This window comes from Natator depressus, chromosome 22 (assembly GCF_965152275.1).
Source record: "Natator depressus isolate rNatDep1 chromosome 22, rNatDep2.hap1, whole genome shotgun sequence".
Classification (NCBI taxonomy): Eukaryota; Metazoa; Chordata; order Testudines; family Cheloniidae; genus Natator; species Natator depressus.
The window spans coordinates 10,665,801-10,693,772 of record NC_134255.1 but is presented as its reverse complement, the minus strand read 5'-3'; the positions used below and the strand labels follow the sequence as shown (position 1 = coordinate 10,693,772).

The following is a 27,972-nucleotide window of genomic DNA, read 5'->3' as shown; positions in this document are numbered from 1 at the left end:
CGCTGCGGTGTGGAGCTCCACGCCGCAGTGAAAGGCCGGCTGCGTCCACGCTGCCGTGCGGAGCTCAACGCCGCAGTGAGTGAAAGGGCAGCTGCGTCCCGCGCTGCGGTGTGGAGCTCCACGCCGCAGTGAAAGGCCGGCTGCGTCCACGCTGCCGTGCGGAGCTCCATGCCGCAGTGAGTGAAAGGCCGGCTGTGTCCACGCTGCCGTGCGGAGCTCCATGCCGCAGTGAGTGAAAGGCCGGCTGTGTCCACGCTGCCGTGCGGAGCTCCACGCCGCAGTGAGTGAAAGGCTGGCTGCGTCCACGTGCGGAGCTCCACGCCACAGTGAGTGAAAGGCCGGCTGCGTCCACGCTGCCATGCGGAGCTCCATGCCGCAGTGAGTGAAAGGCCGGCTGTGTCCACGCTGCCGTGCGGAGCTCCACGCCGCAGTGAGTGAAAGGCTGGCTGCGTCCACGTGCGGAGCTCCACGCCACAGTGAGTGAAAGGCCGGCTGCGTCCACGCTGCCATGCGGAGCTCCATGCCGCAGTGAGTGAAAGGCCGGCTGTGTCCACGCTGCCGTGCGGAGCTCCACGCCGCAGTGAGTGAAAGGCCGGCTGTGTCCACGCTGCCGTGCGGAGCTCCACGCCGCAGTGAGTGAAAGGCTGGCTGCGTCCACGTGCGGAGCTCCACGCCGCAGTGAGTGAAAGGCCGGCTGCGTCCACGCTGCCGTGCGGAGCTCCACGCCGCAGTGAGTGAAAGGCCGGCTGCGTCCACGCTGCCGTACGGAGCTCCACGCCGCAGTGAGTGAAAGGCCGGCTGCGTCCACGCTGCCGTACGGAGCTCCACGCCGCAGTGAGTGAAAGGCCGGCTGCGTCCACGCTGCCGTGCGGAGCTCCACGCCGCAGTGAGTGAAAGGCCGGCTGCATCCCGCGCTGCGGTGTGGAGCTCCACGCCGCAGTGAAAGGCCGGCTGCGTCCACGCTGCCGTGCGGAGCTCAACGCCGCAGTGAGTGAAAGGGCAGCTGCGTCCCGCGCTGCGGTGTGGAGCTCCACGCCGCAGTGAAAGGCCGGCTGCGTCCACGCTGCCGTGCGGAGCTCCACGCCGCAGTGAGTGAAAGGCCGGCTGCGTCCACGCTGCCATGCGGAGCTCCACCCAGCAGTGAAAGGCTCAGGCACAGGTGAGGCGGACTCCCCTGTACTCCCCCTAAACAGTGCCTCACCCTCCACACAGCTGTTCACACCTACACTAGTGGAATGTGCAGTGTCTGTACTCTGCATGCAGCCATAAGTGTAGTGAACAAGCCCGTTGCCTGCCTCCCGTATATGTAGGGCCCGATCCTCAGCTGGTGCAAATGGCCCTTTTGCTGCTGGCTTCACTAAAGCAACACTGATTGGCTCTGCCTGAGGATCTGGCTCCTAATGGCTTTGAGAGCCTGGAGAAAAGTCCCCTTCCCACTTGGTGAGTCAGGTGAGGGGTTAGCCTGAGAGCTGGTTTGCAGCTGTTAACTCATGTTACCTACCACAACGATCCTTGTCTGATGGAGGGGAGAGTATCTGAGGGAAGGGGAGAAGAAAGGGCTGAGTATAAGCAGGCAAGGAGTAGTGTGTGGAGGGGTGGGGGAAAGGAGGGTTAAAGCAAAGGCCTCAGCACAGATGGGTAAAGTTTAAGTCACCGAAGAGGCCCAGCTGTGCCAAGTTCCCATCCAGCTCCATGTTCCCCATATGTGTGTCAGGAGGGAGGTCCAGAGTTGTCACCTGGGCCTTTTTCTTGTTTTTTTTGGGTTACCCATCTTAGCAGTCACACTGCTCCACCTTCTCCCTGTAACCCCTTCTTCACACCTGCTCTGCGCTCCCCCTTCACACGGTGTTGCCCATTTCTCCCACTCCCAGTTAAGGCACCGTGCTGCAGTGGTTTGACTACTACCCGTCGCACTGCGTCCATTCACTTGTACTGTGCGTGAGTGATGATCTGAGAACCACCCGTTACTATCTGGAAGGTGCAAATGCTGAGGAGGGAGAAGAGCTGTTGGGGATGGTTCAGGCGGGTAGAGCTATGTCTAATGACACCGAACAGTGGAAAGGAAAATACAGCCATTTTTCCTGGCTCAGCTCTTTGACTTGTTTTGGCATAGTTGTGGTTCTGTCTGGCCTGCCAGCTCAAGCAATATGCCAGTGCTCCTGCTTATCTTCTGGTGCCTATCCACAGATTACTCATGTGCGCTTCAAAGAGACATTCTCCTGCAGGGCCGACTCTACCTCTCCGAAAACTGGATCTGCTTCTACAGCAACATCTTCCGCTGGGAAACACTGGTAAAGACCCTCTTACTTCTCCATCAGGGTTGTGATTTCCAGGGCTGTCAGGATTTTCTTGCCCATCTCGAAAGCATTCTGGGCATGCCGTGACTTCTTCGTTAACTCACCTCTTTATCCCCTTTCTCTTTCTCGCATCCCTTTTCTCTTGTGCCATGGCCCTGACCATAGCTGACAGTCCGTTTGAAGGATATCTGCTCCATGACCAAGGAAAAAACTGCACGGCTCATTCCTAACGCCATCCAAGTTTGCACTGACACTGAAAAGGTATGTCCCAGAACCCTCCACTTCTGGCCAATCTTCACAAGGTGAGTGCTAAGCTAGTCTGGTGCCGGGGTGGTATAAATACCTAATGTGGGGTCAGCGCTGATGTTGGCATTGGGTAGACGCAGAGATGCAGTATACACACTGCATACTGCTAAGTGTAGCTTTGGGGACATGAGGGTAATGTAGGGACAGCATCCAGACCCTGAGATAAGGCTGGCTGATCTAGGGACAGCGAATGGATTGTTGTGTGGGGAAAGGGTTATGCAAGGATGGCATTAGGGAAAGGGACTGGGAAATCACTAATCCCTACCACTTGGGCAAATCATTTCCCCTCTCTGAGCCTCAGACTTCCCATCTCTAAAATGGGGATAATGCTATTTACCTTACAAACCCCTGCACGTGAATTTTTGACTCACAGTGTAGGTTATTGAGTTAATGGCTACTTATCATGTCCTCAGACATGATCCCTTGAGTAAGTGACGCTCAGATCCCCCCTTTGCTCAGTAGTTGAACAGTTCTGCTTTCAATAAGCTCATTAATTCTCCATGTGTTCTGTTCACGAAGGCTGAAATCGGGTTCCTCTGTTTTTTGCTGGCACTCACTTTTTCTCTCTGTCTCTGCCCTTTCAGCACTTTTTCACTTCGTTCGGTGCCCGAGACAGGACGTACATGATGATGTTCAGACTCTGGCAGAATGCTCTCCTCGAAAAGGTACGGAGACTTTCCTGTGTGCATGTAGCAGAGCTCCCTTCTGCCTGGCTGGGGCAGTCTGCTCGCTGAATGTGCTGCCCCAGCTCAGACCCATGCAGGAATCCACAGTGCTTGTTACTAATCCATATACATGAACCTGTAGGTACAGTAAATGCACATCTGTGCAAGCAAATCAGGTAATTGTGCAAGTGCAATTACCCCGGTTACTCACAGAATTACTTTTATGCATAGGCATATCGGCACACAAATTAAAGCTCCTCTGTTGAAAATGTGTCCCACCTCTTTTACCACTGCTGGCGTATGAATATGTGTGTGGCCCAGCAATAGTTTTCGTAAGGCCCTCATTTAAAATTAACTGGCCCAGAGAAAAGTAGTTCCTGCGTGTAGCAGAAATCTCTGACCACACAGGCAAAGGGCATAACAGGCACACAGTGCAGGAGGGAGAGGCAAGGATGGGACAGAGACAGAGCACGAGTCTGTGACATCCCAGAGTGTGTGGGAGCAGTAGAGAAGATGCAAGACGCATAGGGTAACACTGGAAGAGTATGGTTCCAAAAAGTGCCAGTATATCCCACCTATTCTGCAGCAGCTGGAGTCCCGAATGTATCTGGTTTGACTTGCAGATTCCATCCTGTACCAGTATGTCCATCCTCATTGCAGGCGTGAGAGTCCAGGATGGAACAGATAGGACTATCAGCACGTGGAGGTGTGCTCAGCAATGCTATAGGAGTGTGAGCTCACAACACGCTGGAAATGTTAACTAAAGCAGGCCTTGATTTCAGGACAAGGCAGTGTTAGCATGTAGCAGGATAAACTTCTCTCTGCGATACCTTAATGTATCACCAGTGTAACATAGTGATTGAAACAGCCTTATTTAAATTCATATCGAAAGTCTGTGTCCTTAGTTCAAGGCTTGAAACAAACAGGAACTGAGATTTGGAGCGGTGAAGACAGGAAATACTTTAAGCTCTTTCCCCAAATTCAGGGCCCAAGGCTGGTAGCAGGGAGGGAGAAAAAAGAAAGAAACCCAGCCAGGTGCCCTTGATAAAGCATATGAATTGAATAGACTGCAGATGGGCAGAGGATGAAATGGAACTAGATTGCCTCCTGGTAAATCTGTTTCCCATTTGAGCCTTGCCATCATTTTGATGATTACTGTGACATGGTTAAATCATTGTAACCTTGATTAAGATTTTCCTTCCTTGTCACAGACAGCAACAACTGGGAAAAATTCAAACCAACCAACTCCAGAAAGGTTCACGGGATTTTTCTTTTTTTTTAATTAGTGAGAAATCCTTCTTGCCTGTCATTTTATTTCCTGTTGGAAACAAACCATCCCTTTATTGTCCCCCAGAACCTCTACATCACAAGTTCTGCTGTCTCTTCTCTGCATAGTTGGAAGATGTAGTCACGTTCTGATCAGCTGATCTTGATCCCCAAAGGGCTAGGCTTTGAAGATTGACCTTCCCTGTAATTTTGTTTCTCTTTCTAACTAGTGGCATGTATGATCTTTTCACAGTAATGCCACGGGTCCATCTCTTCACAGTAACGCTAGTCTTCTCAATTTAAAGCCCCAGGGGAAAATATCTCTGTCTCCTCAAAGCCGCTTCAGGTTTTTTTGTTTTGTTTTTTGTTTAATGGCTTTCTCTGTAGCAGCAAAATGTGGGCAGCCTCCATTAAAAAAAAGAAAAGAAAAAGAAACAAACTTGTCAAAAAACCCAGAGGTCCTTTGTATCGTGTCAGTGGGAGGGTAAAAACACACATGAAGGAGAGAAGAGCTTCCTAAAGGAGCAGAACTACCATGGTTGATGATATTTATACAGCACTAGGGGGATATGCAGGGAGATTTGTCGGCAGGTCTCCCTCTCCAAGCTGGTCCAGGGCTATCCTCGTCCTGGTGCTTCCTCTCCTCTTTCCCAGGCATCTGACGAGCCATGAGGTTGTTGTATAGGAAATCAAGGAGGTGACCAAGAGCTATCTAGGCCAGAACTTGAGCTGACAGCAAAAGCTTGCATGGTAATGGTGTGACTACTATACCAGGGTGGTCTCTAATCTAGGGCAGTTTCTGTATGTGGCAATATGTATGCTCACAGCATCACTGGGGTTCATTGCCAGGAAGAGACTGTCACGAGCTTGTGGCCCTGGGAGAGAAGATGCTATGCCATGGCGAGCTACATTACTGAGCTCTCACTTCAGCTCCCCAGGCAGGAAATTAGCCCTCCTGTGAAAATGAAAGAAATGGCTTTAAATTGGTAAAGAAAGAGAAAGAAAGTGAGGTGAGCAGCATTGCAGGAAACTAGAACACCCAGCAACAGTTCCCTGCCTTAGGTCATGGACAGAAACTTCCACTAGTTCCCCTCGGGCTGAGACCCCCATAGGCCTGACCTGTATGCCAGCCTGTTTATGCCAGGCTTTTCCTGGGCTCTGGCATTCACTGGGCCGGAGTGTTACCTCATGGTTGGAGAAGAGGAATAACTATCAGGTGTCCTTGGTTCTATTCACAGCTGGGACACCTTGGGTGAGTCAAGCGTGGGTGTTACGAGGATGAGTCAGTCATTGTTAGGGTGGCACACTGAAGGTGTGAAGTGCTGTGTAAGTGCTAAGCGAGATGAATTAGTTAGTGTCTGGGATTCTTAGATGGAAGGTGTATGGTGTTATCCTTTCCCCCCTCCCCCCGTAGCCCCTGTGTCCAAAGGAGCTCTGGCACTTCGTCCACCAATGTTACGGGAACGAACTGGGGCTGACCAGCGATGATGAAGACTACGTGCCTCCTGATGATGATTTCAACACGATGGGGTGAGTAAGTGAAACTAGCTCGTGATGAAGGATTGTGAATGCTGGTGATGTCTTCAGGAAATTAGGACCCCCATCCCTTGCAGGCCTCCAACTACCATTGAACTCAGTGTGCAAGGAGTTGTGGGATCAGGCTGGAGATCTGGACTAAGCACCTAATGCTGCAGATGCTTATCATGCACCATACCCTTTTACCTGTCAATGGACCTTCAGCACTGAAAGAACAGTGCCCTGCTATTTGAGTTAAAGGAGTAGTAGCTGTGTTAGCAAGGAGCAGGCTGTTACACTGACTGGAGCCAGCCACTGCAGCGAGCACATAGTGTTTCACACAAGCCAATGCATTATCCTGACAGAAGATACCAAAACCTCTTGATAATTTGTATAAGCACCTGAAATGTTGGGGGCTGGAACCATGTTGGGAAAATGCTGTTCCCACAAGATTCCCAGTCATTTCTGCTTCCGCTCAGGCTGGAAATACCATGAGAACATCCTTATTCCAATGTTTCCCATCTCCAGTCCCGGCCAGAGCTAGGAAAATACAGAGTTAAAGACTGGTGTGTTCTGTCTGGATTTACAGCTACTGCGAGGAGATCCCTGTAGAAGAAAACGAAGTGAATGACAGCTCCTCCAAGAGCAGCATGGAGGCCAAACCTGAAGCTAGTCCTCTGCTGCCCAAGAAGTCCATCACCGCCAGCACGTTGACATCCACGGGGAGCAGTGAAGCACCAACTTCGGTATGTGTCTTCTTCCCCTACCCGGTCCCAAATCTGATTGCAGACCAGAGGCCAGGAGCATACAAATAGGCTGATGGAAAGACAGGCTATGACTTAGAGGAGAGATTCAGGTCGATAATTTAGCAATCTGCAGAAGTTATGTGTAATCTCTTGGGGATGCTGTTGTCTCATTTATTTATTTATTTAGACCTATACACACACCCTTTAAGCAGGGAGTTCCTGATCCTCCTCCTTTTGACAGTTCTTAAATAAACCGTGCTGTAACAGGCTGCTCCTATAGTCCCTCTTCCAATGCAACCAAAAATAACCCACCCCCAAAAGCATTGCTATGATCTGCCGTCGCAGCCTTCCACAAGGAAAAAAAAAAGAAGGGGGACCTGCAGCCTGCCATGAAAGTCATTAACCATGCCTCTTATACGGTGGCAATGAAAGCATTTTGGCATCTGTGGGCCCAGATTAAAGGAAACTGATTTTTCAAGATAGATTCAGGTTGTTTGTTTTTTCCCCCCTAAAATCTCTTTTCACTCGTGGCGTCACTCCAAAGCAGAGTTAAGGGGATTGAGGTGGCCTGGCTGCACGTTTCCACACCTTGACAAGTTCGGATTGTGTTGGGGGTTTAAGCTGAACTCTGAATTTCCTGGGTTTATAGTGCTTGTTTGGGGGATAATTGCAACTTGGATATGATTTTTTTTTATTATATATTCTTATGTATATGCTCAACCTTAACTGAAATATAAAAAGGTCTTTGGGAATATATGATATAACAGCACACACATGCACACAAAGTATTAGCTTGATTTCCAGAGGTGTTGAGCAGCCCCAGCTTCTGTTGAAGTCAAAGGGGGCTGCAAGTGTTCAGACCTTGAAAAATTGGTCCCTGTGTGTATTAAAAATAAATATATCAATTAGGGCTGTTGATTAATTCAGAAAAATTGAATGTGATAAAAATGTGATTAATTCAAAAAAATTAATTGCAATTAAAAAAATTAATCGTGATTAATCACAGTTTTAATTGCACTGTTAAACAATAGAATACAAATTGAAATTTATTAAATATTTTGGATGTTTTTCTATATTTTCATATATATTGTATTCTGTGTTATAATTGAAATCAAAATGCATATTGTTTTTTATTACAAATATTTGCATGGTAAAAATGATAAAAGAAATAGTGTTTTCAGTTCACCTCATACAAGTACTATAGTGCAGTCTTTGTTGTGAAAGTGCAACTTACAAATGTAGATTTTTATTTGTTTGTTTACATTTGCAGGATATAATGCTGCCCTCTTCTTTTTTACACTGTCACCAGAAAGTGAGAATAGGCATTTGCATGGTACTTTTGTAGCCAATATTGCAAGGTATTTACGTGCCAGATATGCTAAACATTTGTATGCCCCTTCATGCTTCAGCCACCATTCCAGAGGATGCTTCCATGCTGATGACACTCGTTAAAAAAATGATGTATTAATTAAATTTGTGACTGACCTCCTTGGGGGAGAATTGCATGTCCCCTGCTCTGTTTTACCCACATTTTGTCATACATTTAATGTTACAGCAGTCTCGGATGATGACCCAGCACATGTTGTTCATTTTAAGAACACTTTCACTGCAGATTTCACACAACACAAAGAAGGTACCAATGTGAGATTTCTAAGGATAGATATAGCACTCAACTCAAGGTTTAAGTATTTGAAGTGCCTTCCAAAATCTGAGAGGGACGAGGCGTGGAGCATGCTTTCAGAAGTCTTAAAAGAGCAACACTCCGATGCAGAAACTACAGAACCCAAACCACCAAAAAGGAAAATCAACTTTCTGCTGATAGCATCTGACTCTCATAATGAAAATGAACATGCCTCGGTCAGTGGTTTGGATAGTTATCAAACAGAACCGGTCATCATCATGGACTCATGTCCCCTGGAATGGTTATTGAAGCTTGAAGGGACATATGAATCTTTAGAGCATCTGGCACATAAATATCTTGTGACGCCAGCTACAACAGTGCCATGAGAACGCCTGTTCTCACTTTCAGATGATATTGTAAAGAAGAAGTGGGCAGCATTATCTCCTGCAAATGTAAACAAACTTGTTTGTCCGAGTGATTGGCTGAGCAAGAAGTAGGACTGAGTGGACTTGCAGGCTCTAAAATTTTACATTATTTTATTTTTGAATGTAGGTTTTTTTTATATAATTCTACATTTGTAAGTTCAACTTTCATGATAAAGAGATTGCACTACAGTACTTGTATTAGGTGAATTGAAAAATACTGTTTCTTTTGTTTTTTTACAGTGCAAATACTTGTAATCAAAAATAAATACAAAGTGAGCATAGTGCACTTTTTATTCTGTGTTGTAATTGAAATCAATATATTTGAAAATGTAGAACACATCCAAAAACTATTTAAATAAATGGTATCCTGTTATTGTTTAACAGCGCGATTAATCGTGATACATTTTTTTAATTGCTTGACAGCCCTAATATGAACCCTTCCCACACCATCAGATGTCACTTCGGGCAGGAGCATGGCTCCCCATCCTTGTACATCATGCGGTTTGCAGGAATGGCTACCTTGTTGTGCTTCTATAATTTAACTTTTTTTATGAGGATAGGTGGTTGGCCCATTGCTCAGCCCCAACCTGGAGGACTGCTTGTTCTCTGGGCTCTAGTCTTTGACCTGTAGGGTGTCTGTGTCTCAGAGAGAGAGCTATGCCAGTGGGAATTTTAACTGATAGGGGGCATATGTGTATCAAAATTGCATTGCGTAGTTCTCTGTGGTGGCATCCTGATTGCCTTTCTTGCACTCTATCCCCGTCCTAGTTTGACGGGATGCTTCCGGAGGAGGAGGAGTTGGTAGAGAGTCCCCTTGAGAAGGAACTCACCCTTGAAAACATCATTGGAGACAAGATAGAGATCATCGCCCCGGTGAACTCCCCTTCCCTGGACTTCAACGACAACGAGGACATTCCAACGGAGCTCAGCGACTCGTCAGAGACCCATGACGAAGGTGGGCAGTGATGGCGGGTATTGCTGTCCTGTGGTGTCCCATGGTGCACTGGTGGTATCTTTCCCAATTGGAGGCGTTGGGGGGGATACTGTGCTACCCTCCTTTACTGGATCCATGAGGTCTTTCGTGTTCTTTCGCACCAGGAAGACACCAGCAACTCAGCATCGTGGGCCAGATGAAAGGCTAACAATGAAATAACTCCATGGGGTGAATTACACTACTAATGTTATGGTCATTGCCCTGGGGGCATTAAAAGAAAGGGAACCAGCTGTGTCTCCTTTGGGCTCGTCTCCTTTCCCAGACTGTCAGTGGTACTGTCCTGGCACTGCAAAAGGGGAGCCTTTGAGCCTGGTGCAGTGTTCTTTGGCCTGAAGGCCAGCAGCGCGCTCACCCATCTCTGTCTCCCTGCAGGGGAAGTTCAGGCCTTTTATGAAGATCTGAATGGCCGGCAGTACATGAATGAGGTGTTCAGTTTCAGCGTGGACAAACTGTATGACCTGCTCTTCACTGACTCCCAGTTCCAGAGGGATTTCATGGAACAGCGTCGGTTCTCTGGTGAGCCATGCACCATCCTCGCACAGGCCCCACGCCCAGCAGCTGATTCAGGCAGCGTCCTCCGAGCACTAGGAGCTAAGGGCAATGCAGAAGGGGGCCTCTGCATGTTGGTCTGGAGTGCGCGGCTTAGAGGCACAACTTAGCATAATGCTGTTGCTGCCACAAGTGTACCTGGAGGGTGAGGCTGGCTGGGCTGGCAGTACCAATGGGAGTCCTGAAGTCTTTGGCAGTTCCAGGCTCCATTTAAGCTCAGCCCACCCTTGATCACACACACTCAGCTCCAGGCACCAGGTTCCCAGTAGAAAGCATCTCTGCCTCCTCATGCAAATCCTAGCACATCACAGAGTGGCACAGTCTGTAGCCCAGGCAGGGAGTGATCCTTGGTGTAGTACAGTCCATGTTTTTACTGTATCTCTAACATGGTCATGTGGGAAGACAGAGAGACCCCCTGACCCTGTCCCTGATGCTGGACAAGGGGAGAGAAACCAGACCTCGGAATTCCTCAGGCATTTCTAAAGCTAAAGCAATGCTACAGTGAGCCTCTTTCTACATGTTTTCTGCCTGTCCCCCAACTGGCAGCCTCACAGGACTTGAAAAGTATGGTGGTTGGAAAGGTCAACACAAAACTCTTTTATTAAAAAAAAAAAATAGATAAATGAAGTGAATGTGAGCACTGTCAGAGGGTGCTGGATTGACAGTCCTGGAGAATGATGTTCTGGTGTATCTGTGGGACAGTCAGCAGCTTCCCCAGCCCGTCCACATTAGTGTGCCTCTGTCCTTGGAGAGGCCATGGCTAGGGGAGGGAGAGGTCTTCAGTCTCCATGGTCCATTTCAGTCCTCTGAGTCTCAAGCCGGCCAAAGAGGGGAGCAATGAGGGCCAATCCTGTTGGGTCTGGGTGTATGGATAGCTTCCCACACCTCTGTCAATTCAAGATTCTAACTCGGTGGCCTTTCCTTTCCAAGATATTATCTTTCATCCATGGAAGAAGGAAGAAAACGGCAATCAGAGCAGAGCAATCCTGTACACGATCACCCTCACCAACCCTCTCGCCCCGAAAACTGCTACTGTCACCGAGACTCAGGTACGTGGAAGCAGAATAGGAAGGTGACAGACAGAGACTGATCAGAGACTTATTTTAATACCCCTGGCTCTGGGATGTGCGTGTGCTCTCTCTCGCTCTCTCCCCTGCATGGCTTCCTCTGTTATTAATTTGCCACTCATTATCATTGCAAATTCTAATAGCTAATTTGTGCTACAGGGAAGTGACTGGGAATTTCCAGGTGAAGGGAAATCTGTTCCCAGAACAAACAGCCTAATTAAACAGCAAAGCCGCTGTCTGCACCAGTGGTTCCCAAAGTACAGCCTGTGGGGCGACTTGCTGGTAGTCATTAGGGAGCAGGTGGGTCACATGGTGGTAGCTCCTCCTCTTTCCAGCTGCCTGTGTAGGAGTCTAGGCTCTTTAGTGCATAGAAATGTTCAGAGCCAGAGGCCTGTAAAAGCAGATGGAATCACAGAAGAGGAGCCAGTCTGGCTGTCTTCTCTTAGTAGCTGCAGCTACATAGGAGGAAGCTGTAGCTCTGCCTTGAGACCAGAGTCTGCAGTGGCACTGGAGTTGCCAGCCACAGCCCAGGAGAAGAGTATCCAGGCAAGCAAGGGAGAAAGTAATGAGGCAGCCAGGAAGAATGCCCTGGGGAGCAGGGGGAGAAGACGACAGTGTGGCTGAACACCTTGTCTGGGAGGGCAGAAGAGATGGGAACCCAAGCAGCAAGGAAGCATTTGTAGGTGAAGAAGAGGACCATGCAACAGGGAAGCATATGCAGGATGGAAGGAGAAGGGGGCCAGCCAGGTGTGGGAAGGCAGAGTAGCGGGAGAGAGGCACAGAGCAGAGTGGGGAAAGGGGGAGATGAAATGAAGAGCAGAAGGAGCCAGTGCAAATAATTTTATTCCCAAGGGGACAAAACACTTGTCACTCTACAAAAGCGGCAAAGAGTCCTGTGGCACCTTATAGACTAACAGACTTATTGGAGCATAAGCTTTTGTGGGTGAATACCCACCTCTTCAGATGCAACTAGTGGAAATTTCCAGAGGCAGGTATAAATATGCAAGCAAGAATCCCTGTCACCCACAAAAGCTTATGCTCCAATGTGTCTGTTAGTCTATAAGGTGCCACAGGACTCTTCGCCGCTTTCACAGATCCAGACTAACACGGCTACCCCTCTGATACTTGACACTCTACAGAGAATCTGACACGGTTTGATCCTTCCTTCATGTTGTTTTCCTGCCTAAGCAAATGCTTAAGCTCCTACAGAGGTGTTATCCTGGTGGACGAGGACGTGGCCTGCATTATCATGATGGGAGGGGAGGTGTCCATGTCTTCCCAGCAGAGTTAACTCCTCTTGAGTTAGCCTAGCTTGAGAGAGCGTGGCCCCACTGTAAAATGACACCTGAGTTGCACAGAGTAATTGCGTTGGCAGCTAATGTGTTGTGCTCACTTATCTGTAACCTGTATTTCCTCTCCTCCGATGGGACAACTTGAGTTAAAAACATCTCCAAACTTAAGTTAAGGGTTTCTTTAGTGTGGATGGGACTCAAGTTAGGGGCAACACTCAAATTACAGTGTAACTTGAGTTACCTTTGCAGTGAAGGCAAGCCCTATGAAATCTCTGGAGAATCCCTGGTCTTTTCAGTCACCTCTGTTAAAGTAATGAGGTTACCTTGTAAAGTAAATGGACTAGACTGTCTGTTGTCCTGCACCTTGTGTAGCCATTTCCACCAGTGCAAAGCTGTTGTGAAGTGCTACCAAACCCAGAGTGGTAATGATTTACACTCATTTTGCACTGGTGTAAATGATTTTGCAGTGCACAGTGCAATAGAGAATTGGGCCCACTGACTGCAGTAATTGATTATTCTATCCAGTAGGGCAATGCTACTTAGCCTTCATGCCAAGAAACAGATATTTATGTTGTTTACAAATATTTGCAAAATTCTTCCCTCTGTACAATATAAAGAGCCAGAGACCAGTTTACTGGGGAACGTTAGCATTGGTCAGTTACATAAGTCAGTTGGGATATTGTTTCTGATGGGATTAGGTGTGTAACTAACCAAAATTGCATGAGTTTGGAATATTATTATCAAATTTCCAATTTCAGATTTGCCATAGGGAAATACTTGAGCTTAAATTTTGTGGGCTTTTTTTATGAATATTCACACCAGGAAAACTCAGCTGCTAACGGAAAACTTAACACAAAAGGGTCACATAGGTGGCTCTTACCTCTGCATGAGATGTTTCGCATGATTGCAGTGAGGAGCCATGCTCTGCCCTGGCCTCGCTCTGACCAGACTAACCACTTCCCTGTGCTCTCCTCTCCGCTTTGCGCAGACAATGTACAAAGCCAGCCAAGAAAGCGAGTGCTACGTGATAGACGCAGAGGTGCTAACTCACGACGTCCCCTACCATGATTATTTCTACACCATTAATCGCTACACGTTGACGCGTGTCGCCAGAAACAAAAGCCGACTCAGGTACAGTACTCGGAGGGACTGCGGATTTGTTGATGAAGAAAAATACTCATCCACTGGCCCCTCTAGAGCAACTTTCCTCCCAGGATCTCAAAGCACTTTACAAATAGGAAAGCTTGAACTCCTGCCCTCTGCTTTACAAGGGAAGGGTGGAGAGACTGCAAGAAGCCTGTCTATGCCCCCTATACCTTACCCCTTGCAAGCAGAACCTCCCCATAGCTCTTGAGAGTGGTAGGAGAGGTGGCTACCCAATCCACTGGCCCTTGAGCAGACAGTGTAGTTGCTGCAAAGAAAGTGTGGATTAGTGTTGGGAGGTGGCCGAGAGCCAGAGAACCTCTCTTGGAATAAATGGTTCATAGGGACAGCTGCTGTGTACTATCAATTGAATCTTGTGGGCAATGGGAGGCACCGACAGAGAGCACAGGGCTGTGAGAGATTCATAGGGTAAGTGGGGAAGCAGAGCGACCAGCAGGTTAGTACTGGGTACAATGCTGCAGCCTTGGAGGTTTGGGCTGGGCCTGGATCAGTGCCCTAGTGTTTGGCTGCGTATTTCAGTACACGTCTAAACTTGCAGGGGAGGGGAGTTTTGAAAAGGGGCTGACAGGGACTGCCCCAGGGAGAGGCTTTCAGGAATGGGCCACAAGCAGCAGTCTGGCACTTCGGGCCCCAGCCAGAGCCACCATCAAAATCATCAGAGGGAGAAATAACACGTGCTCAGTTGCTTTAGCAAAGGTTTGTAGGCTGTGGGTTCACCCGTCCCCTCTGCATCCAGGGGGCAAAGATTAGGAGGTGACCACTCAGGAAGAACTGGGTGTGTTCTTTTCTTCCCTCAGGGTTTCTACAGAGCTACGCTACAGGAAGCAGCCGTGGGGACTTGTGAAATCCTTCATCGAGAAAAACTTCTGGAGCGGCCTAGAAGATTATTTCCGTCATTTAGGTGAGAGCTGCAGTCACTCACACTGCAGCCATTACCGAGGGGCCGTGGTGTGTTGATATCGGGGGGTGTGCACATGCGTCCCTGCAGGCAGGCAGTCTGGTGGTGTGGGATCCAGTAGCAGACTAGCAAGGGTCGGCTACCGTGGCTGGGTTTTAGACAGAGCTGGATGATGTCATTACTTCACATTTAGCGCTGCCCGTTAAAATGTGCGGGTAGTGAGAGCTCCGTGCTTTAGCATGAACCTGACATTCGGCCAGGTGAATTATGGGCGTGCGTGCTTTCATCTTCTGGAGCTGCCAGCACTGGGCCCTGCTTTGGCCCAGAGGGCGCCCTGGGTGGAAACTGTGTTGTTATGGTCCCAAGCCTCTGTGAAAGTGACCTTGTACAGAGAGACCCTCAGGTATTTTCCCTTGATATTAAACACGTTGCCTGACTCACTGCAGAGAGCGAACTGACCAAAACCGAGAGCATGTACCTAGCGGAGATCCACAGACAATCCCCCAAAGAGAAGATGAGCAAGCAATCCACATTGCGCCGAAGGAAACGGCCCCACGCCCACCTGCGGGTGCCACACCTGGAGGAGGTGCTGAGTCCCGTCACCACCCCCACAGATGAGGAGGTTGTGCATCGAATCAAGCACGTGGCAGGTATGGAATTGCCAGCAGGGAGCTGGGCTCTTCAGGGATTGTGATGGGATGGGGCCGGGCCAATCTGGGGGCTAGGGGTGGGGTGGGGCTGGGGGCTAGACCCCTCTTGGAGGTAGGGGTCCAATGGATCGCAGCCTGGGGTGCGATTGTTGGAGAGGGATTTGGGAGTGTGGAGAGGATAGGAATTGAGCTCTTCCTAGGTCATAACTTAAATGCATGACAAAATGCTTCCCCTCAGGTTCCACGCAGACGCGGCACGTCCCTGAGGACAATTCTGGTGGCTTCCATCTGCAGAGCGTCTCCAAGCTGCTGGTCATTATCAGCTGTGTGTGAGTGACTCCTTACGCCCTCCTGGCTTGCTCAGTCTCTCTCCTTGGGTCCTCCTGTCTCTGGGGGGAAGGGAGTGGGTTGGATAAAGAAAGAACCGGATAGGAGTCTGAGTCACGATGTTGAGATGTGGATCATCTCCAGCAGAAGCTGCCCAAAAATCAAAAATCAAAAAAATTAACCTTTTAAAAAACACCTCATAAATGTTCCATGTGGTGTAGTTGAATTCTAGCTCTGGTCAAAGGTTTGGGTCAGCTCCTGCTGGAGATGATCCACATCTCAACATTGTGACTCAGACTCCTGTCCGGTTCTTTCTTTATTCAACCCACTCCCTTCCCCTCAGGCCTGACCTTGCCCTCAGCCAGGCAGAACCCTGCATTCCTACACATTCCTAGAAGTCCTGGGAGGTAACTCAGCTACAGAGTACGCTTTAAGAAAAGGAGTACTTGTGGCACCTTAGAGACTAACAAATTTACTTGAACATAAGCTTTTGTGAGCTACAGCTCACTGCATCGGATGCATCCACTGAATGCATCCAATGAAGTGGGCTGTAGCTCACAAAAGCTTATGCTCAAGTAAATTGGTTAGTCTCTAAGGTGCCACAAGTCCTCCTTTTCTTTTTTGCAATACAGACTAACACAGCTGCTACTCTGAAACCTGAGAGTACGCTTTGTTCACCAGAGTGCTGGGGAAAGGGCCGGCTGTGTCGGGAGGGGGAAATCTATAATCGATGGAGGAAAAGCAGATGAGGGGCCAGAGAAACTAATATGAACATGAGACCCCATAAATAATGACTGAAGAGAAGGGATTGTAAATAACAGAAACATTTTTGGAAAGCGAGGAATAAAACAGCTTCTTTTTATTGCATCCAGAGTCTTGGTTTAGACATTTTGCAAATTAAGGATTTTGCACGAGTTATGCAGAGACTGTAATTTTTTTATTTACCTACTTGGTACCACATACAAGCAACCTAGCAGTTCCCAGGAAAGTGAAAATGTGGTGCATTTGTCGTGCAAACTGTTATACTGGTAAAGGTGCTATGACAACAATGTGTTCAGTACCTTGGTTTTTATTATATGTGACCAGCTGGTTTGCTACCTGTTTTTCTCTCATTACGTTCCGGAGTGGAACCTTCTTGGCTACTTGCAAATATGTATGTTCTGGGTTTGGGAGAAATTCCATCTTGGAAGGAAACCAGCCCATTAGGAAGAGATTGCTTAGAAGATAAAAAGTTGGGGGAGGGATGGGTGAGAACTGGGTGTGCTGGTACAAGGGTTATAGCAGGCTACTAAGAATCAGGACTGCTGGGTTTTAGTCCTGTCTCTGCCACTTACTTCACAATGGCTACTACAGTGGTGGGCTCATTACAAATGCACAGATGATCCAGACACGCTTGGTCTAGCTACAAGACTTCTTTTGGTCTCCATTTTACCCACCTGTAAAATGGGAGTCCTAATGCCTACCTGCCACCGAGGCTGTGGGGGAGGTTAATGCACTCATGTGTAAATGACTTTTTGGAGGAAAGGCACTGTACAGGTGCCCAACAAAGTATTAATGATTTATTGTGACCTGTAGAGAGAGGAAAATCTTCCTCGGGACTTACCCTCACTGCAACATGATCCTAATAACAGAGGATCCGCTGACCCAGTTTGAATAAAGCAAAAACAACCCCAATCTTTTGCCCCAAACTCAACCAGCCTTTTCAGAGGTTGGGAAAATTTGAATTTACCATTTTAATTTTACTTTTTAAATTGCTGTGCCTCTTTTTCTGCACTTCCCGATCCTGACTGAGATAAGGCTGGAGGAGCTTTCTGACAGAGCTGGTACATCTAGCAGCAAGCCAGATACTTCCTGCTGCATGTGCTCAATAACTCTGACACCATGGTAGGCATCTTCTGCTAGATGCACATTTGGCGGTGCTGCAGATATCTGCTGTTAGACTGACCTAGTGTATCTGGCAGCATGGCAGATGTTTGCTGCTGGACATACCAGTACCTTCTCCACCAAAACACTTTCTGACGGATGGACCTGGCACATCCAATCGTTTAGATAAGAAAGCACAAAAAATCAATTTAGAATAATCCCTGTTCATAGGCTACCAGACAGCTGTCTGATTGGAAGGACTTAGAGGCTACCAATGCATCTGCTTCCAAACTGGTGCACTAGAGATCAAAGCGTTTGTAATATTTTCAGAATGCTGTATCTCGCCATTAGCCAGAACCCTGTCCCAGAGAAATGGGGTTGGCCCACTGGTTCTGAGGCTGTGGGGATGTTCACAGACAGCCCCAAACATGGTAATTAAAAGCCTCCCATCTTGGCTGGCATCTTTTATCTGAGCCGCTGATGCACCTAATAGATATAACGACCGCAAATGCCAGGTTGCGGCAACCTTGTATAAAGTCAGAGCAGTGGCTGGCACGCTGTGCCGTCAGGCTCCTCTTACACAGCTTGGTGCAAATAGAGAAAGAGGTGTTTGCAGCTTGAAATGTGATTTTATAATCCGAACAATACCGTGTTCAGGTGCCCCATGTGTGCTGCTCTGCAGGTACCACCCAACCTCTGCTGTGTAGCTTGGGAAGGAAGAGCATTGTCCTTAGAGAAACACCCATGCAGCTACCGTTTTCTTCCCTTCTCTCTCCTCCCTTTCCTTCCCTTCTGTGTACTATATGTATCCACCAGACGTTCCTCCTGTCCCGTGCTGCTCTGTTTCTAACCTCTAGCTCCTCCATCTTTTCTCTTCCCTGCTCCCATTAGGATTTGTTTCAGGTACTGTCTCTTTTTTACCTCTTTACTCTTGTGTTTTTCACCTGCTTTTCTCAGTGTCCGATAGAACTCGTCACCCACTGAGCTGGAATCCTAATGCACCAAGCTTGGTCTGTATGTTGTCTGATCTGATCTGTCAGTCTCCCCAGTGCTCTGCCCTCAGTTGTGTTTAGTTCATGAAGTTCTGTCTTCGTCTCTTTCTCTCTCTCTCAATTAAAGTTTCTGGCCCTGGTCACCCAGTTCTTATTCAGGCAAAACTGCCACTGCCATCAGCTCACTAAGGCATCCAGGCCCCTGGGACCTTTGGGGCATTTTCTATGGTGGGATTTGAATGGTGTATATAGTCAGGGATGTTTCCACCGGTGTCTTTTTTCTCCTTCCCAGTCTGGTGCTGTTGGTAATTCTCAATATGATGCTGTTCTACAAACTTTGGATGTTGGAATACACCACCCAGACCCTCACCGCATGGCAGGGCCTGCGGCTACCGGAAAGGTAACTTTGCATTTATTTATCTTTGTCCCTCACTAACTATTACTTTGTGTGGACATGGGTGGCTTTTCCAAAACTCCACAGTCCAGAGCTGCCCAGTTGCCTCTTTCCCAGCATTACACACTGAAGGAAAGATAAATTATTTGGGTTGGAACAAGCAAGCTGATGATTACACTGGGAGAGCAGGGTGAGAATCAGGCCTTTCCTGCCACAGACTATGCTAGATGAGTAGCACTCTCCAATGGCTACAGCACAGGGCAGAGAGCCAAGGGTCACCTGGTGCTTGTTTTTGGCTCTGAAAAGGGCGTGTGGTGTAATATGTAGAGGGAGTCAGGACTCCTGTGTTCCATTCCTGGCTTTGCTATTGACTCTCTTGTGTGACCTCAAGCAAGTATTGTCACCTCTCCCCTCTGTGGCTCAGTTTCCCTGTCTATAAAACGCAGTTAACAGTACCTACCTTCCCTGGATGCGGGTTGGGCGCTGCAGTGTATAATTAATTGAGTGCAGAGCATTGTGAGATCTTCGGACCAAGATACCCTGTTTGGGCATATCGTTAGTAAAGAGTGCGGGGAGGAGAGAGGAAGAGGGGAATATGAGGAACTATCCACTGGTTTCACTGTGTTCCCCAAAAGTGCCAGAACTTAAGCAACTTAAAATGATCATTGATAAATTTTTCAAGAGACTTAGGAGCATTGATTTTGAATGAGACTTCATCTCCTAGGTGCCTTGGACATTTTTGAAAATGGGACAATCTCCTGAGACACTTGGATACTTCTAAAATTATAACCCCTTAAAAGGAGAAGGTGGGGGCAGTAATATTTTTCTATGGGACCAGCTTCTGTTGGTGAGAGAGACATGCTTTTGAGCTATACAGAGCTCTTCAGGTCTGGGAAAGGTATTCAGAGTGTCACAGCTAAATACAAGATTGAACAAATAGTTTACCGTTAAGTAGTTAGCACATATTCTAAGGGCCCATTCAAGATGATGTGACCTATTAACATCCCTGTAGTCGTAGGACAAAAAGGGGAGTGAAGGGGTTACAGATTGTTGTAATAAGCCATAAATCCAGTGTCTTTATTAAGACCATGATTTTTAGTGTCTAGCAAAGTTACAAATTTAAGTTCTCAGGTTCGTCTTTTGAAAGTGTTGTGCACTTTTTTTGAGGATGAGGACTGATAGATCAGATATAGCGTGATCACTTGGAGAAAAATATTCACCCATATTTGTCTTTTATCATTTTCCTGTTTGAGTTCATTCGAGAGCGTAGTGATTGTCTGGTTTCACGCACGTAGTTGTTTGTGGATATTATGCGTAGCTTGTCTCTCTCACAAACAGAAATTGGGCCAATAAAAGAATTACCTCACCCACCCTGTCTCTCTAATATCCTGGGAGAGAGACAGCTACAACACTGGATACATCTGGAAATGTTCATTTCAAAGCATCTTCACTGAGGATGAGGTTGGGCAGAGGTTTCCAAGGAAGACAATTTGTGGTGGGTGGAAGTTTTATGAATGAAGGAGTGCGGGAGGGTGGGGGGCACGCTCTGGCTTTGAGGTGAATCGTCAATGACATCCTTTTACTCAGCAGCCAGGAACTCCCCTACATCAATCTTACCCCCTTGCTCCTCCAGAGCCAAACCATTTGTATTTTATGTGCACCTGGCAGGTTACCCCAGTCTCAGTCGGAATGGGCTCAGTTACTAGAGTCTCAGCAGAAGTATCATGACACAGAGCTGCAGAAGTGGCGTGAGATCATCAAATCCTCCGTGATGCTTCTAGACCAGGTAAGAACGGCATCCGCCAGCCACTTACCCCAGGAATTCCTATTACATGAAAGTGGGTGGAACATTTCTACAGCCACCCTGCTGCCTGTCTAGATCCTTACCTACCTACCTAGGCTGTCTCTAGCTGTCCCCCCATGCACATCATGACCCTTCAGACCCATCTTCAAACAGGACTAGCACAAGCAGATAAGCTTTGAAACCTTCAGAGCAATCCTGAATTCCAGAGCTTCTCCTTGACCAAGTATCCTAGGCCAGACGGTGGATGTAGCATCAGGTCTGGAAGGCTTGGTGTTCACATCCCAGTTTGATCCACTCAGCTCTCCACAGTCCCATGGTAGAATAGACAAATTGACTCCCATGCAGCTTACTGAGTGCAGGTCTTCCACGTGAGACCTTAAAGATGGAGGGGATCTGCTCCGCGTGAGCATCAGAGATCCTTTAGGGCACTTTAGAGCAGGGGGATGATGTTTTTGAACACTTCCGCCCTGCCCCTACCTGTTTGCTGGTCGGTATCCACCCTCCCCCACAGAGAGGGGGCTGTATGTACAGACTTTGCAGTTTGTAACATCTTTTGCTTCCAATATTGTTTTAATAACGTGCCTCTGTCAGAAACCTAGGTCCTAGCTGTCACTCTGTGCTCCATCTGCCTGGCTGGCAGTGCACCTCTCACTCCCTGCCGCTTCCAGCCCCGGCACTCTGGTACCAAGCCAAGGAGTGCAACAGGAACGCCTTCCACTGGCCCGCGGCAGGGAGCCTAGGTTCAAAGCGCCAGTGCCTCCAAGACTTTACAGCAGCCAAACACTCAGGGTGGTTTTTGTCTTGCAGATGAAGGATTCACTAGTAAACCTTCAGAATGGCATCGGGTCGCGCGACTATGGGTCGGAACCAGAGGAGAAACGGAAGCGTTTCCACTAACAGGGGCGAACACAGGAGGCCAGAGGATTGTGTGCAATATGTGTATATAGACCATATAAATATATATATACAGAATATAAATATATATATATATTATATACAGATTTTAAAAGAGGAAAAAAGCCTATGTACTGAGGAGGAGAAGCGTGGGTGCAGACCTCCAACACTGGCTGAACTGGAGCGTCTCTGGGGTAGGACTGGATGCGATGGTGGAGCTGTGCTTTCCCAGCACTGAGGCACTGTCCGGGAGAGTGCAGCTCTCGCTTACCTGTTCCCATGCACCTCTCTTCTGTGTATTCCTGGCTGTTTGTCTGTCTGTTTGTTTTAAAGGGAAGAATTGGAGCAAATGCCCCTCCCCCTCCCTGTCTGAGGGTACCTGAATGTTGAACAGGTATTTGAAGGGGACACTGTCAACTTTACCTTGCTCCATTGAGAACAAGAAGGATTTTGCTAGAAGACATGAGTCCCTTGTGAGAGTAGCCTACTGAATTGAGCAGGCTTTGACCCGTGAGAATTCTCCAGGAAACTATTCTCATTCAGTAGCAAATGGGGTTTGTTCTGAGCCCTCTGCGAGAATGCCATAGCAGGGGTGCAACTCGCCATTAAACTGGCCAGCCTAATTTTGCTGAGTGAAGCACAGAAACTGAACCAGGTGTTCCCAATGTAACATTTCACTTTTTATTACTAGAAGTTACATTAATGGCAAAGTAGAGGGGCGCTGATGTGGGTTGTTACTCAGTATTCCTGGATAAATCCAGACCCTGGCGTATCTCATTTAAGTCAGTGAATCTGGCCCTTTGGTTCTTTACCACTTGACAATGTCCCCTTTACATACTCTGTTTTCCTGGACCCTCCATGCGTTTGTGTCCCTGTCAATAAGCCACTCCTGTGCTAAGGAGCTGCAGCTGTGCTGAAAGGGCCATCTGTGCTCACCTCCCAGCCAGGGGCATGTAAAGCCTAATGGCTCTGACTTGATACAACACCCTGTTGTTTTTTTTTCTTGTTGCTCACTATTTTTAACCCTCCTTCTGCCAAAAAAGATGATGATAATAATAATAGTGGGCTAGGTGAGGGCATTTGGCATGTACCAGTATCGACTTAAATACATCTCACCTCTGGTGGAAACTCACAAGGAGAGGGAGCAGCTTCCTTTTAGGAAAAAAAAGAAACCACAATTGCAATTAAACGGATTGAACAGATCTGTATCAGGAAGCCACGCACCCTCCCGTTGCATCGCTGATCCCTGGAGATGTTAGAAGTGGGGTGGAAGAAAGGACGAGCCACACAGGTAATTGTCATTCATAGAAAGAAGGCTGTAAATGGGGCAAGTTTTGGTGCATTTCCTGCTGCATTGCGGTGAACCTTTTTAGAATAAGAGTGGACCGAGGCTATCAGAAGTGGCAGCTAGAGGGGCATTCACGCAGCAGGCAGCTCAGGCTGCAGAGGTGTGGTGCCGGGTAAATGTTGCATTTGTATTTATTTTTAAAAGTAATTTAAAATGATTAATTTTTAATGGTTGGGAATTTTAGCCTGACAGAGTTCAAGAGAGGAAGCCTCAGGGTATGTAACGTACTGGGCTCGGCATGTTAGCTGGGCAGCTGGTGAGATGTCTGTCTGGGTTTGAATCCCACAGCAGGTGGGCCATGTTTTCTTTTGTCTTGGAGGAGCAGGAGAGGGACACAGTGAAGTCGCTGGGCCCTTGAAAATGCCATACCTGAGCCCATTGCCCTTGAGCAAGCTCCGGTGACTGGAGGAGACTAGAAGCAGGGGCAAAGGTGTAGGCATTATTATTGGACACACTAAACAAATGGGAACCCAGCGCGGGTAGAGCCTGATCCTGAGGTACTGAGCACACACAAGTCACACTGACATCAGAAGGACACTATGCCTTTATGTTGTGCTTTGCAAAACTGGATGAGTATCATTGTACTTACTTACAGGTGGGAAAACTGAATGACAGAGTGGTCACATGAGATGTTTCAGTAGTCGAGCCAGGAGTACAACCCCACGTCATTAGTCCGGTGCACTAACCCACGCTGCAGGCGATCAGCAGCTCTCAGGATCAAGCTCTAACAGTGGCACATCCCTTTGCGTGGTGAAAGGATAGAGGGGATTTGCGGTGGTGACTAACATGCTTCCCCATCTTGCCTTACCAGGTGGATTAGTTGGTCTGTGGACCCTCTATCTCCACCGTCTCTGACTCTGGAAGGATTTTTTGAAGCAGGCGAGATCACCTGACACAGCCCCGGTTAGGGGTAGTATTGAGTACTGGATGTTCTAGCAGGTCTGTTTCATCTTTAGCTTCTGCGTGCGCTGAAAAAGCAAGGTGAGCAACTGGCCCTTCCTACACCATATGGCACTGGCCTACGCAGCTCTAGAAGGAGTTTGACTAAGCCATTTATCCACACACTCCTCCTAAAAATGTGCTAGCTGCCTAGTTTGTCTGGAGAAGTACTGAAGCTCTTTGTGGGGCTTGTTGGTGTCTTGCGTGACTGGGACTCTTAAATTCAAACCATAACTATCTTAGCAGACTGCCCGAGAAGGGGGAGAAAGACAAGGCAAAGGACTGTAGACAGAAACATGCCCAGAAACCTAGGGAATGTTCTGCTTTATATAATTTATTGTATTTATGCTTATTTATTTAACTTAATGCTGCTTAAAAGTGTACGTCTCCCTGGCATTTCCTGCCGGAGCCAGAAGCTGCTGCTGAAATGGGCAATGTAGAGTGAGCCTGAGCCCCTAGCACTGAGGAAAGAAGAGACCAAGGCTGGAAGTTGAGGCGGGGCAGTGCCCCCCTGCTGTGATGAGGCTGGGTTTGTGTCCTGCTGCTGTTCTAAGGACAGACGAGCCCAAACTCACTGGTGGGATCCAGGACCCTGGCTAAGGAAGGTTTTCATTTCTCTGTTACTATGGGTCTAGTTTTGATCAAGAGCCACGGCTTCCCTGGAAGAGTCTATTCTATCCAGCAGATCACAGGCCTACCCAACCTTGTGCTGCTATAGTTAAGCTACTGCAGATTACTGTGTATCAATTCATAACCAGTTTCAAACTGGTACAAAATGGTGTATCTTGACCCTGTAAATTTGCAAGCTAAGCCGTTAAGAGTGTCCACACATGCAGAGACACCAGTTTAACATCCTATTGTTAGTGAAATCAGTGCAACTGTACATATAGAGAAGCCCTTAGTCTCAGGAAGCTTTTCCTGGCCCACTGGCAACAATTCCTCTCTGGCTTTCAGCTACGTGTACCCTTTGTTGTCTCTTAGCTCTGCTTATCTAGCCTTTTTAAACTCAGACCCTCACCCTTTGCTTCTCTGCCCCAACTGCTGTGAAGAAAAAAAACCCATTTCTTTGCCTCCCACATTCGGGGTTGAAGTAGATTATTTAATGTCGATAAGGAGCCAGAACTGACCCACACAAATAGCCTGGGATTAAAGAAGACTGAGAGTTAGGTACCCAAATCCTATTGCAGTTCAATGGGAGTTGGGTGCCTAACTATTTTAGGGTCTTTCGAAAATTCCAGCCTGAGGTGTGCTTATGGTTAAAAGTTTTTTGATAATCCAGCGGAGGTTTCTAGTGGTAAAAATGGAGACAGAGATAAATGGAAGGGAGGATACTGTAAGTACAGCTGAGGTGAAGGTTAGTTTTCACCCTGGGCTTTTCTCTCCGAGGCTCACCCTTTTTGACCCACCCTGAACACACGGGCAGACACATTTATTGCGGTGCTGACCTGTGTAGGGGAGGATCGTTTGGCACTCTGCCCCGACAGGCCCTCGTCCTTCCACTGTGAGTAACCAATCAGGTTCACAGGCAGAACAGTTTGGTTCGATTTTCAGTGTCTGACCAATTGTGAAATAGATTTTAAAAGGGTTTATCCTTCCACTCCCCTCCCCTTTGTGCTGCAGCTAAAGCACCAGCCAGATACAATGTAAACAGCGAATGGCCTAAATAGTGCTGTGTGAGATGCTGCAGTGTTGGAGGGAGGGACAGAAGGCAGATTGTCTGGGACACTGATTCTCAGCTCTAATCTTTCCGTATGTGGAGAAAGGAGGAGTTTCCTTGCTAAGCTCAGTTTTCAAACTTGGCTGCCTAAATTAGGTACCTACATTCTGCCCATTGGTGCTTAGCTGAAAAGGGGTATTTTGGGCTGTAGTGTCCATACAGTGCCTGTGTTTGAAAACTAGGACCTAGTTACATAAACTCAAGACTTACTCATTTGTAAAATAGACATCATCCTAAGGTAAGTGTGCAGTTCAGATGTGGGCAAACGGGGGGCGGGGGAGGAAGAGGGGCAGGCAAACAAACACTCTGACTCATTTCAAAACTTTGGCATTAGTGGGAATGCTGTGTTCCTGTTAGAGTGGGGTGGAGAAAGAATGGAAACCATTTCAGCCTGTGTACTTGACTATAACGCAACCATGCTTTTGGAAGGGTTCTATCCTTAATGTATAGTACAAGCCACCCATTAGTTGGGAAGAATCATGATTAAAAAATGGGTTTAAAATACAGACAAGCAAAAATAAAAAGAATCAAGGTCACAAAACCTGAACCACAATTTTGAAATCAGCGTACATAGTAAGTAAATATTTTAATCTTGGTCTGTAGTTGTGAATGTCAATATCTAACCCTGACAGGAATGCTCCAGCTTTGACTACTTTGCTCTCTGGTAAAGCTGATTGCATGGTTAAATCGCACATGCCAATTTGGAAGCAGTTTCCGATCTAAGATCTCTCTCATTCAGTCTGTCTACACCAGAGCTGTAATTTCTAGCTCAAGTAGATATGCCTGTGTTACCTTGATCAGAGGTAGTGCAGGTATGACTACCCGAGCTGGAAATTACATCTCCACTTCAGACAAAATCTGTGGGCAGAAGGGGTGCATCTCTACTAGAGTATAACCTTATACCCAAATTTAATGTTTAATGCAGAGTTTAAAAGGAAGAGATGGTTTTTGCTGCAGGCATAATGCACTGGCTTTACTGAGCCCTAACCTGAAAGCTACTCGGTGGAAATAATGCTTGTGTCACCAGCAGCAGCCTTTAAATGGACCCATTTTCCCATCCCAGATATAAACAAATAATCAGTCAGGTACAGTAAGCCAAATGCTTCTCTCATTTAGAGCCAGGCAATTATATGGATTCAAAGATTTACTTAGGTGTAAAGGGGACAGTTCAGCCTAATATTTCCTCTTAATGTATGTGCTTAGTGATTCAACAGCTAATTTTCCTAACCTATGTTTTTAGGAGTGGGGGGTTGTTACAAATAGACAGCTGCAGTCAAGACCATAACCCCAGTTGGCTGATGTGCATTGCAGGACATTTTGTGAGGGGTCTGCAGTGATTCCCACGCAAGTAAAGAGGCAGGTCCAGCTCCTCATTGGAATGAAAGCAGTGACAGAGCTGGATGTGGGTCAGGTAAGCATCTAAGAGATTGACTGCCTGTCTTGGCAGCCCTCCAAACTGCTGGAGTGTGTTGAGTTGGCACGAATTCTCACAAAAATAGCCTCTCCCAGGCTGCGGCTCCTTTGCATCCAGTGTTGGCTAGAAACTTGAAGCACAACACCATTAACACTGTTACAGCATTGCCTTCAACTCACTCCCACTCTAGCTTCTCAGAACAGATGTGTGCTGCGATGCTGAGGCAGAGTGGGGGTGAACACTGGATACAATGGCAACCCTCAGTCTAAATTTCTGTGCATTAGAATGCTAAGTACACAGGAGAGGATTCCTTTCCTATCAGTACCTAGCAACAGGGCACTCTCCCCTCTCCTACAGGCTCAGAGTCCATTCCTCTTCATGGTAGATTTGCGTTCCAGGGCTTGGACACTCATCACCTGCCATGCAGCTAGCAGTACCAGAATGGAGAAGAGTTGGAGCAGGGCAGACTTTGGCTTTTCCATCAATCAGCACTGGAATGTGGAATTGGAGGAAATCTCTTCTCTCCAAATCCAGCCCAAAGCTAAAAAGGCTAGTGTTTCTCTCACCAAACAAGCTGTTAAATAGAGGTTAGTGTTGAGCATTTCAGAGGGTCAGTGTCTTTCACCTTCGCCCTAGGCCCAGCCGTCTCCAAGTGCTACTGGAAAGAGTAGGGATACCTGAGGGGTGATCAGCTCTGTCCTCTTTGCCTTTTTGGGGACCCATCCAGAACAGATGGGCTTTTCCCCCTGCTTTTCACAGGCTGAGGGTGGGGTAGTCTACCTATGAGATTCTAGTCATCTTGACTGTGTGTCTTTTCAGTTAAGT

General features: G+C 47.6%; 1 protein-coding gene across 9 annotated transcripts in view; it reads left to right on the top strand.

The window, feature by feature from the left end:
* Window positions 1-27,972, top strand: part of GRAMD1B (GRAM domain containing 1B) — a 159,713-nt gene that overhangs the window by 120,108 nt on the left and 11,633 nt on the right. For 7 of the 9 annotated variants that reach the window (XM_074936705.1, XM_074936702.1, XM_074936707.1 and 4 more), the window contains 15 exons: window positions 2,188-2,291; window positions 2,463-2,558; window positions 3,188-3,268; window positions 5,949-6,064; window positions 6,639-6,795; window positions 9,610-9,796; window positions 10,208-10,351; window positions 11,315-11,433; window positions 13,732-13,874; window positions 14,705-14,808; window positions 15,252-15,455; window positions 15,694-15,784; window positions 18,930-19,037; window positions 20,700-20,817; window positions 21,643-27,144. In XM_074936705.1, the coding sequence (XP_074792806.1) occupies window positions 2,188-2,291; window positions 2,463-2,558; window positions 3,188-3,268; window positions 5,949-6,064; window positions 6,639-6,795; window positions 9,610-9,796; window positions 10,208-10,351; window positions 11,315-11,433; window positions 13,732-13,874; window positions 14,705-14,808; window positions 15,252-15,455; window positions 15,694-15,784; window positions 18,930-19,037; window positions 20,700-20,817; window positions 21,643-21,732 (1,862 nt within the window). In that variant the 3' untranslated portion in view covers window positions 21,733-27,144. Of the gene's footprint in view, window positions 1-2,187; window positions 2,292-2,462; window positions 2,559-3,187; window positions 3,269-5,948; window positions 6,065-6,638; window positions 6,796-9,609; window positions 9,797-10,207; window positions 10,352-11,314; window positions 11,434-13,731; window positions 13,875-14,704; window positions 14,809-15,251; window positions 15,456-15,693; window positions 15,785-18,929; window positions 19,038-20,699; window positions 20,818-21,642; window positions 27,145-27,504; window positions 27,697-27,972 lie in introns of all 9 variants that reach the window. The other 2 variants (XM_074936704.1, XM_074936703.1) reach the window with 2 other exon arrangements.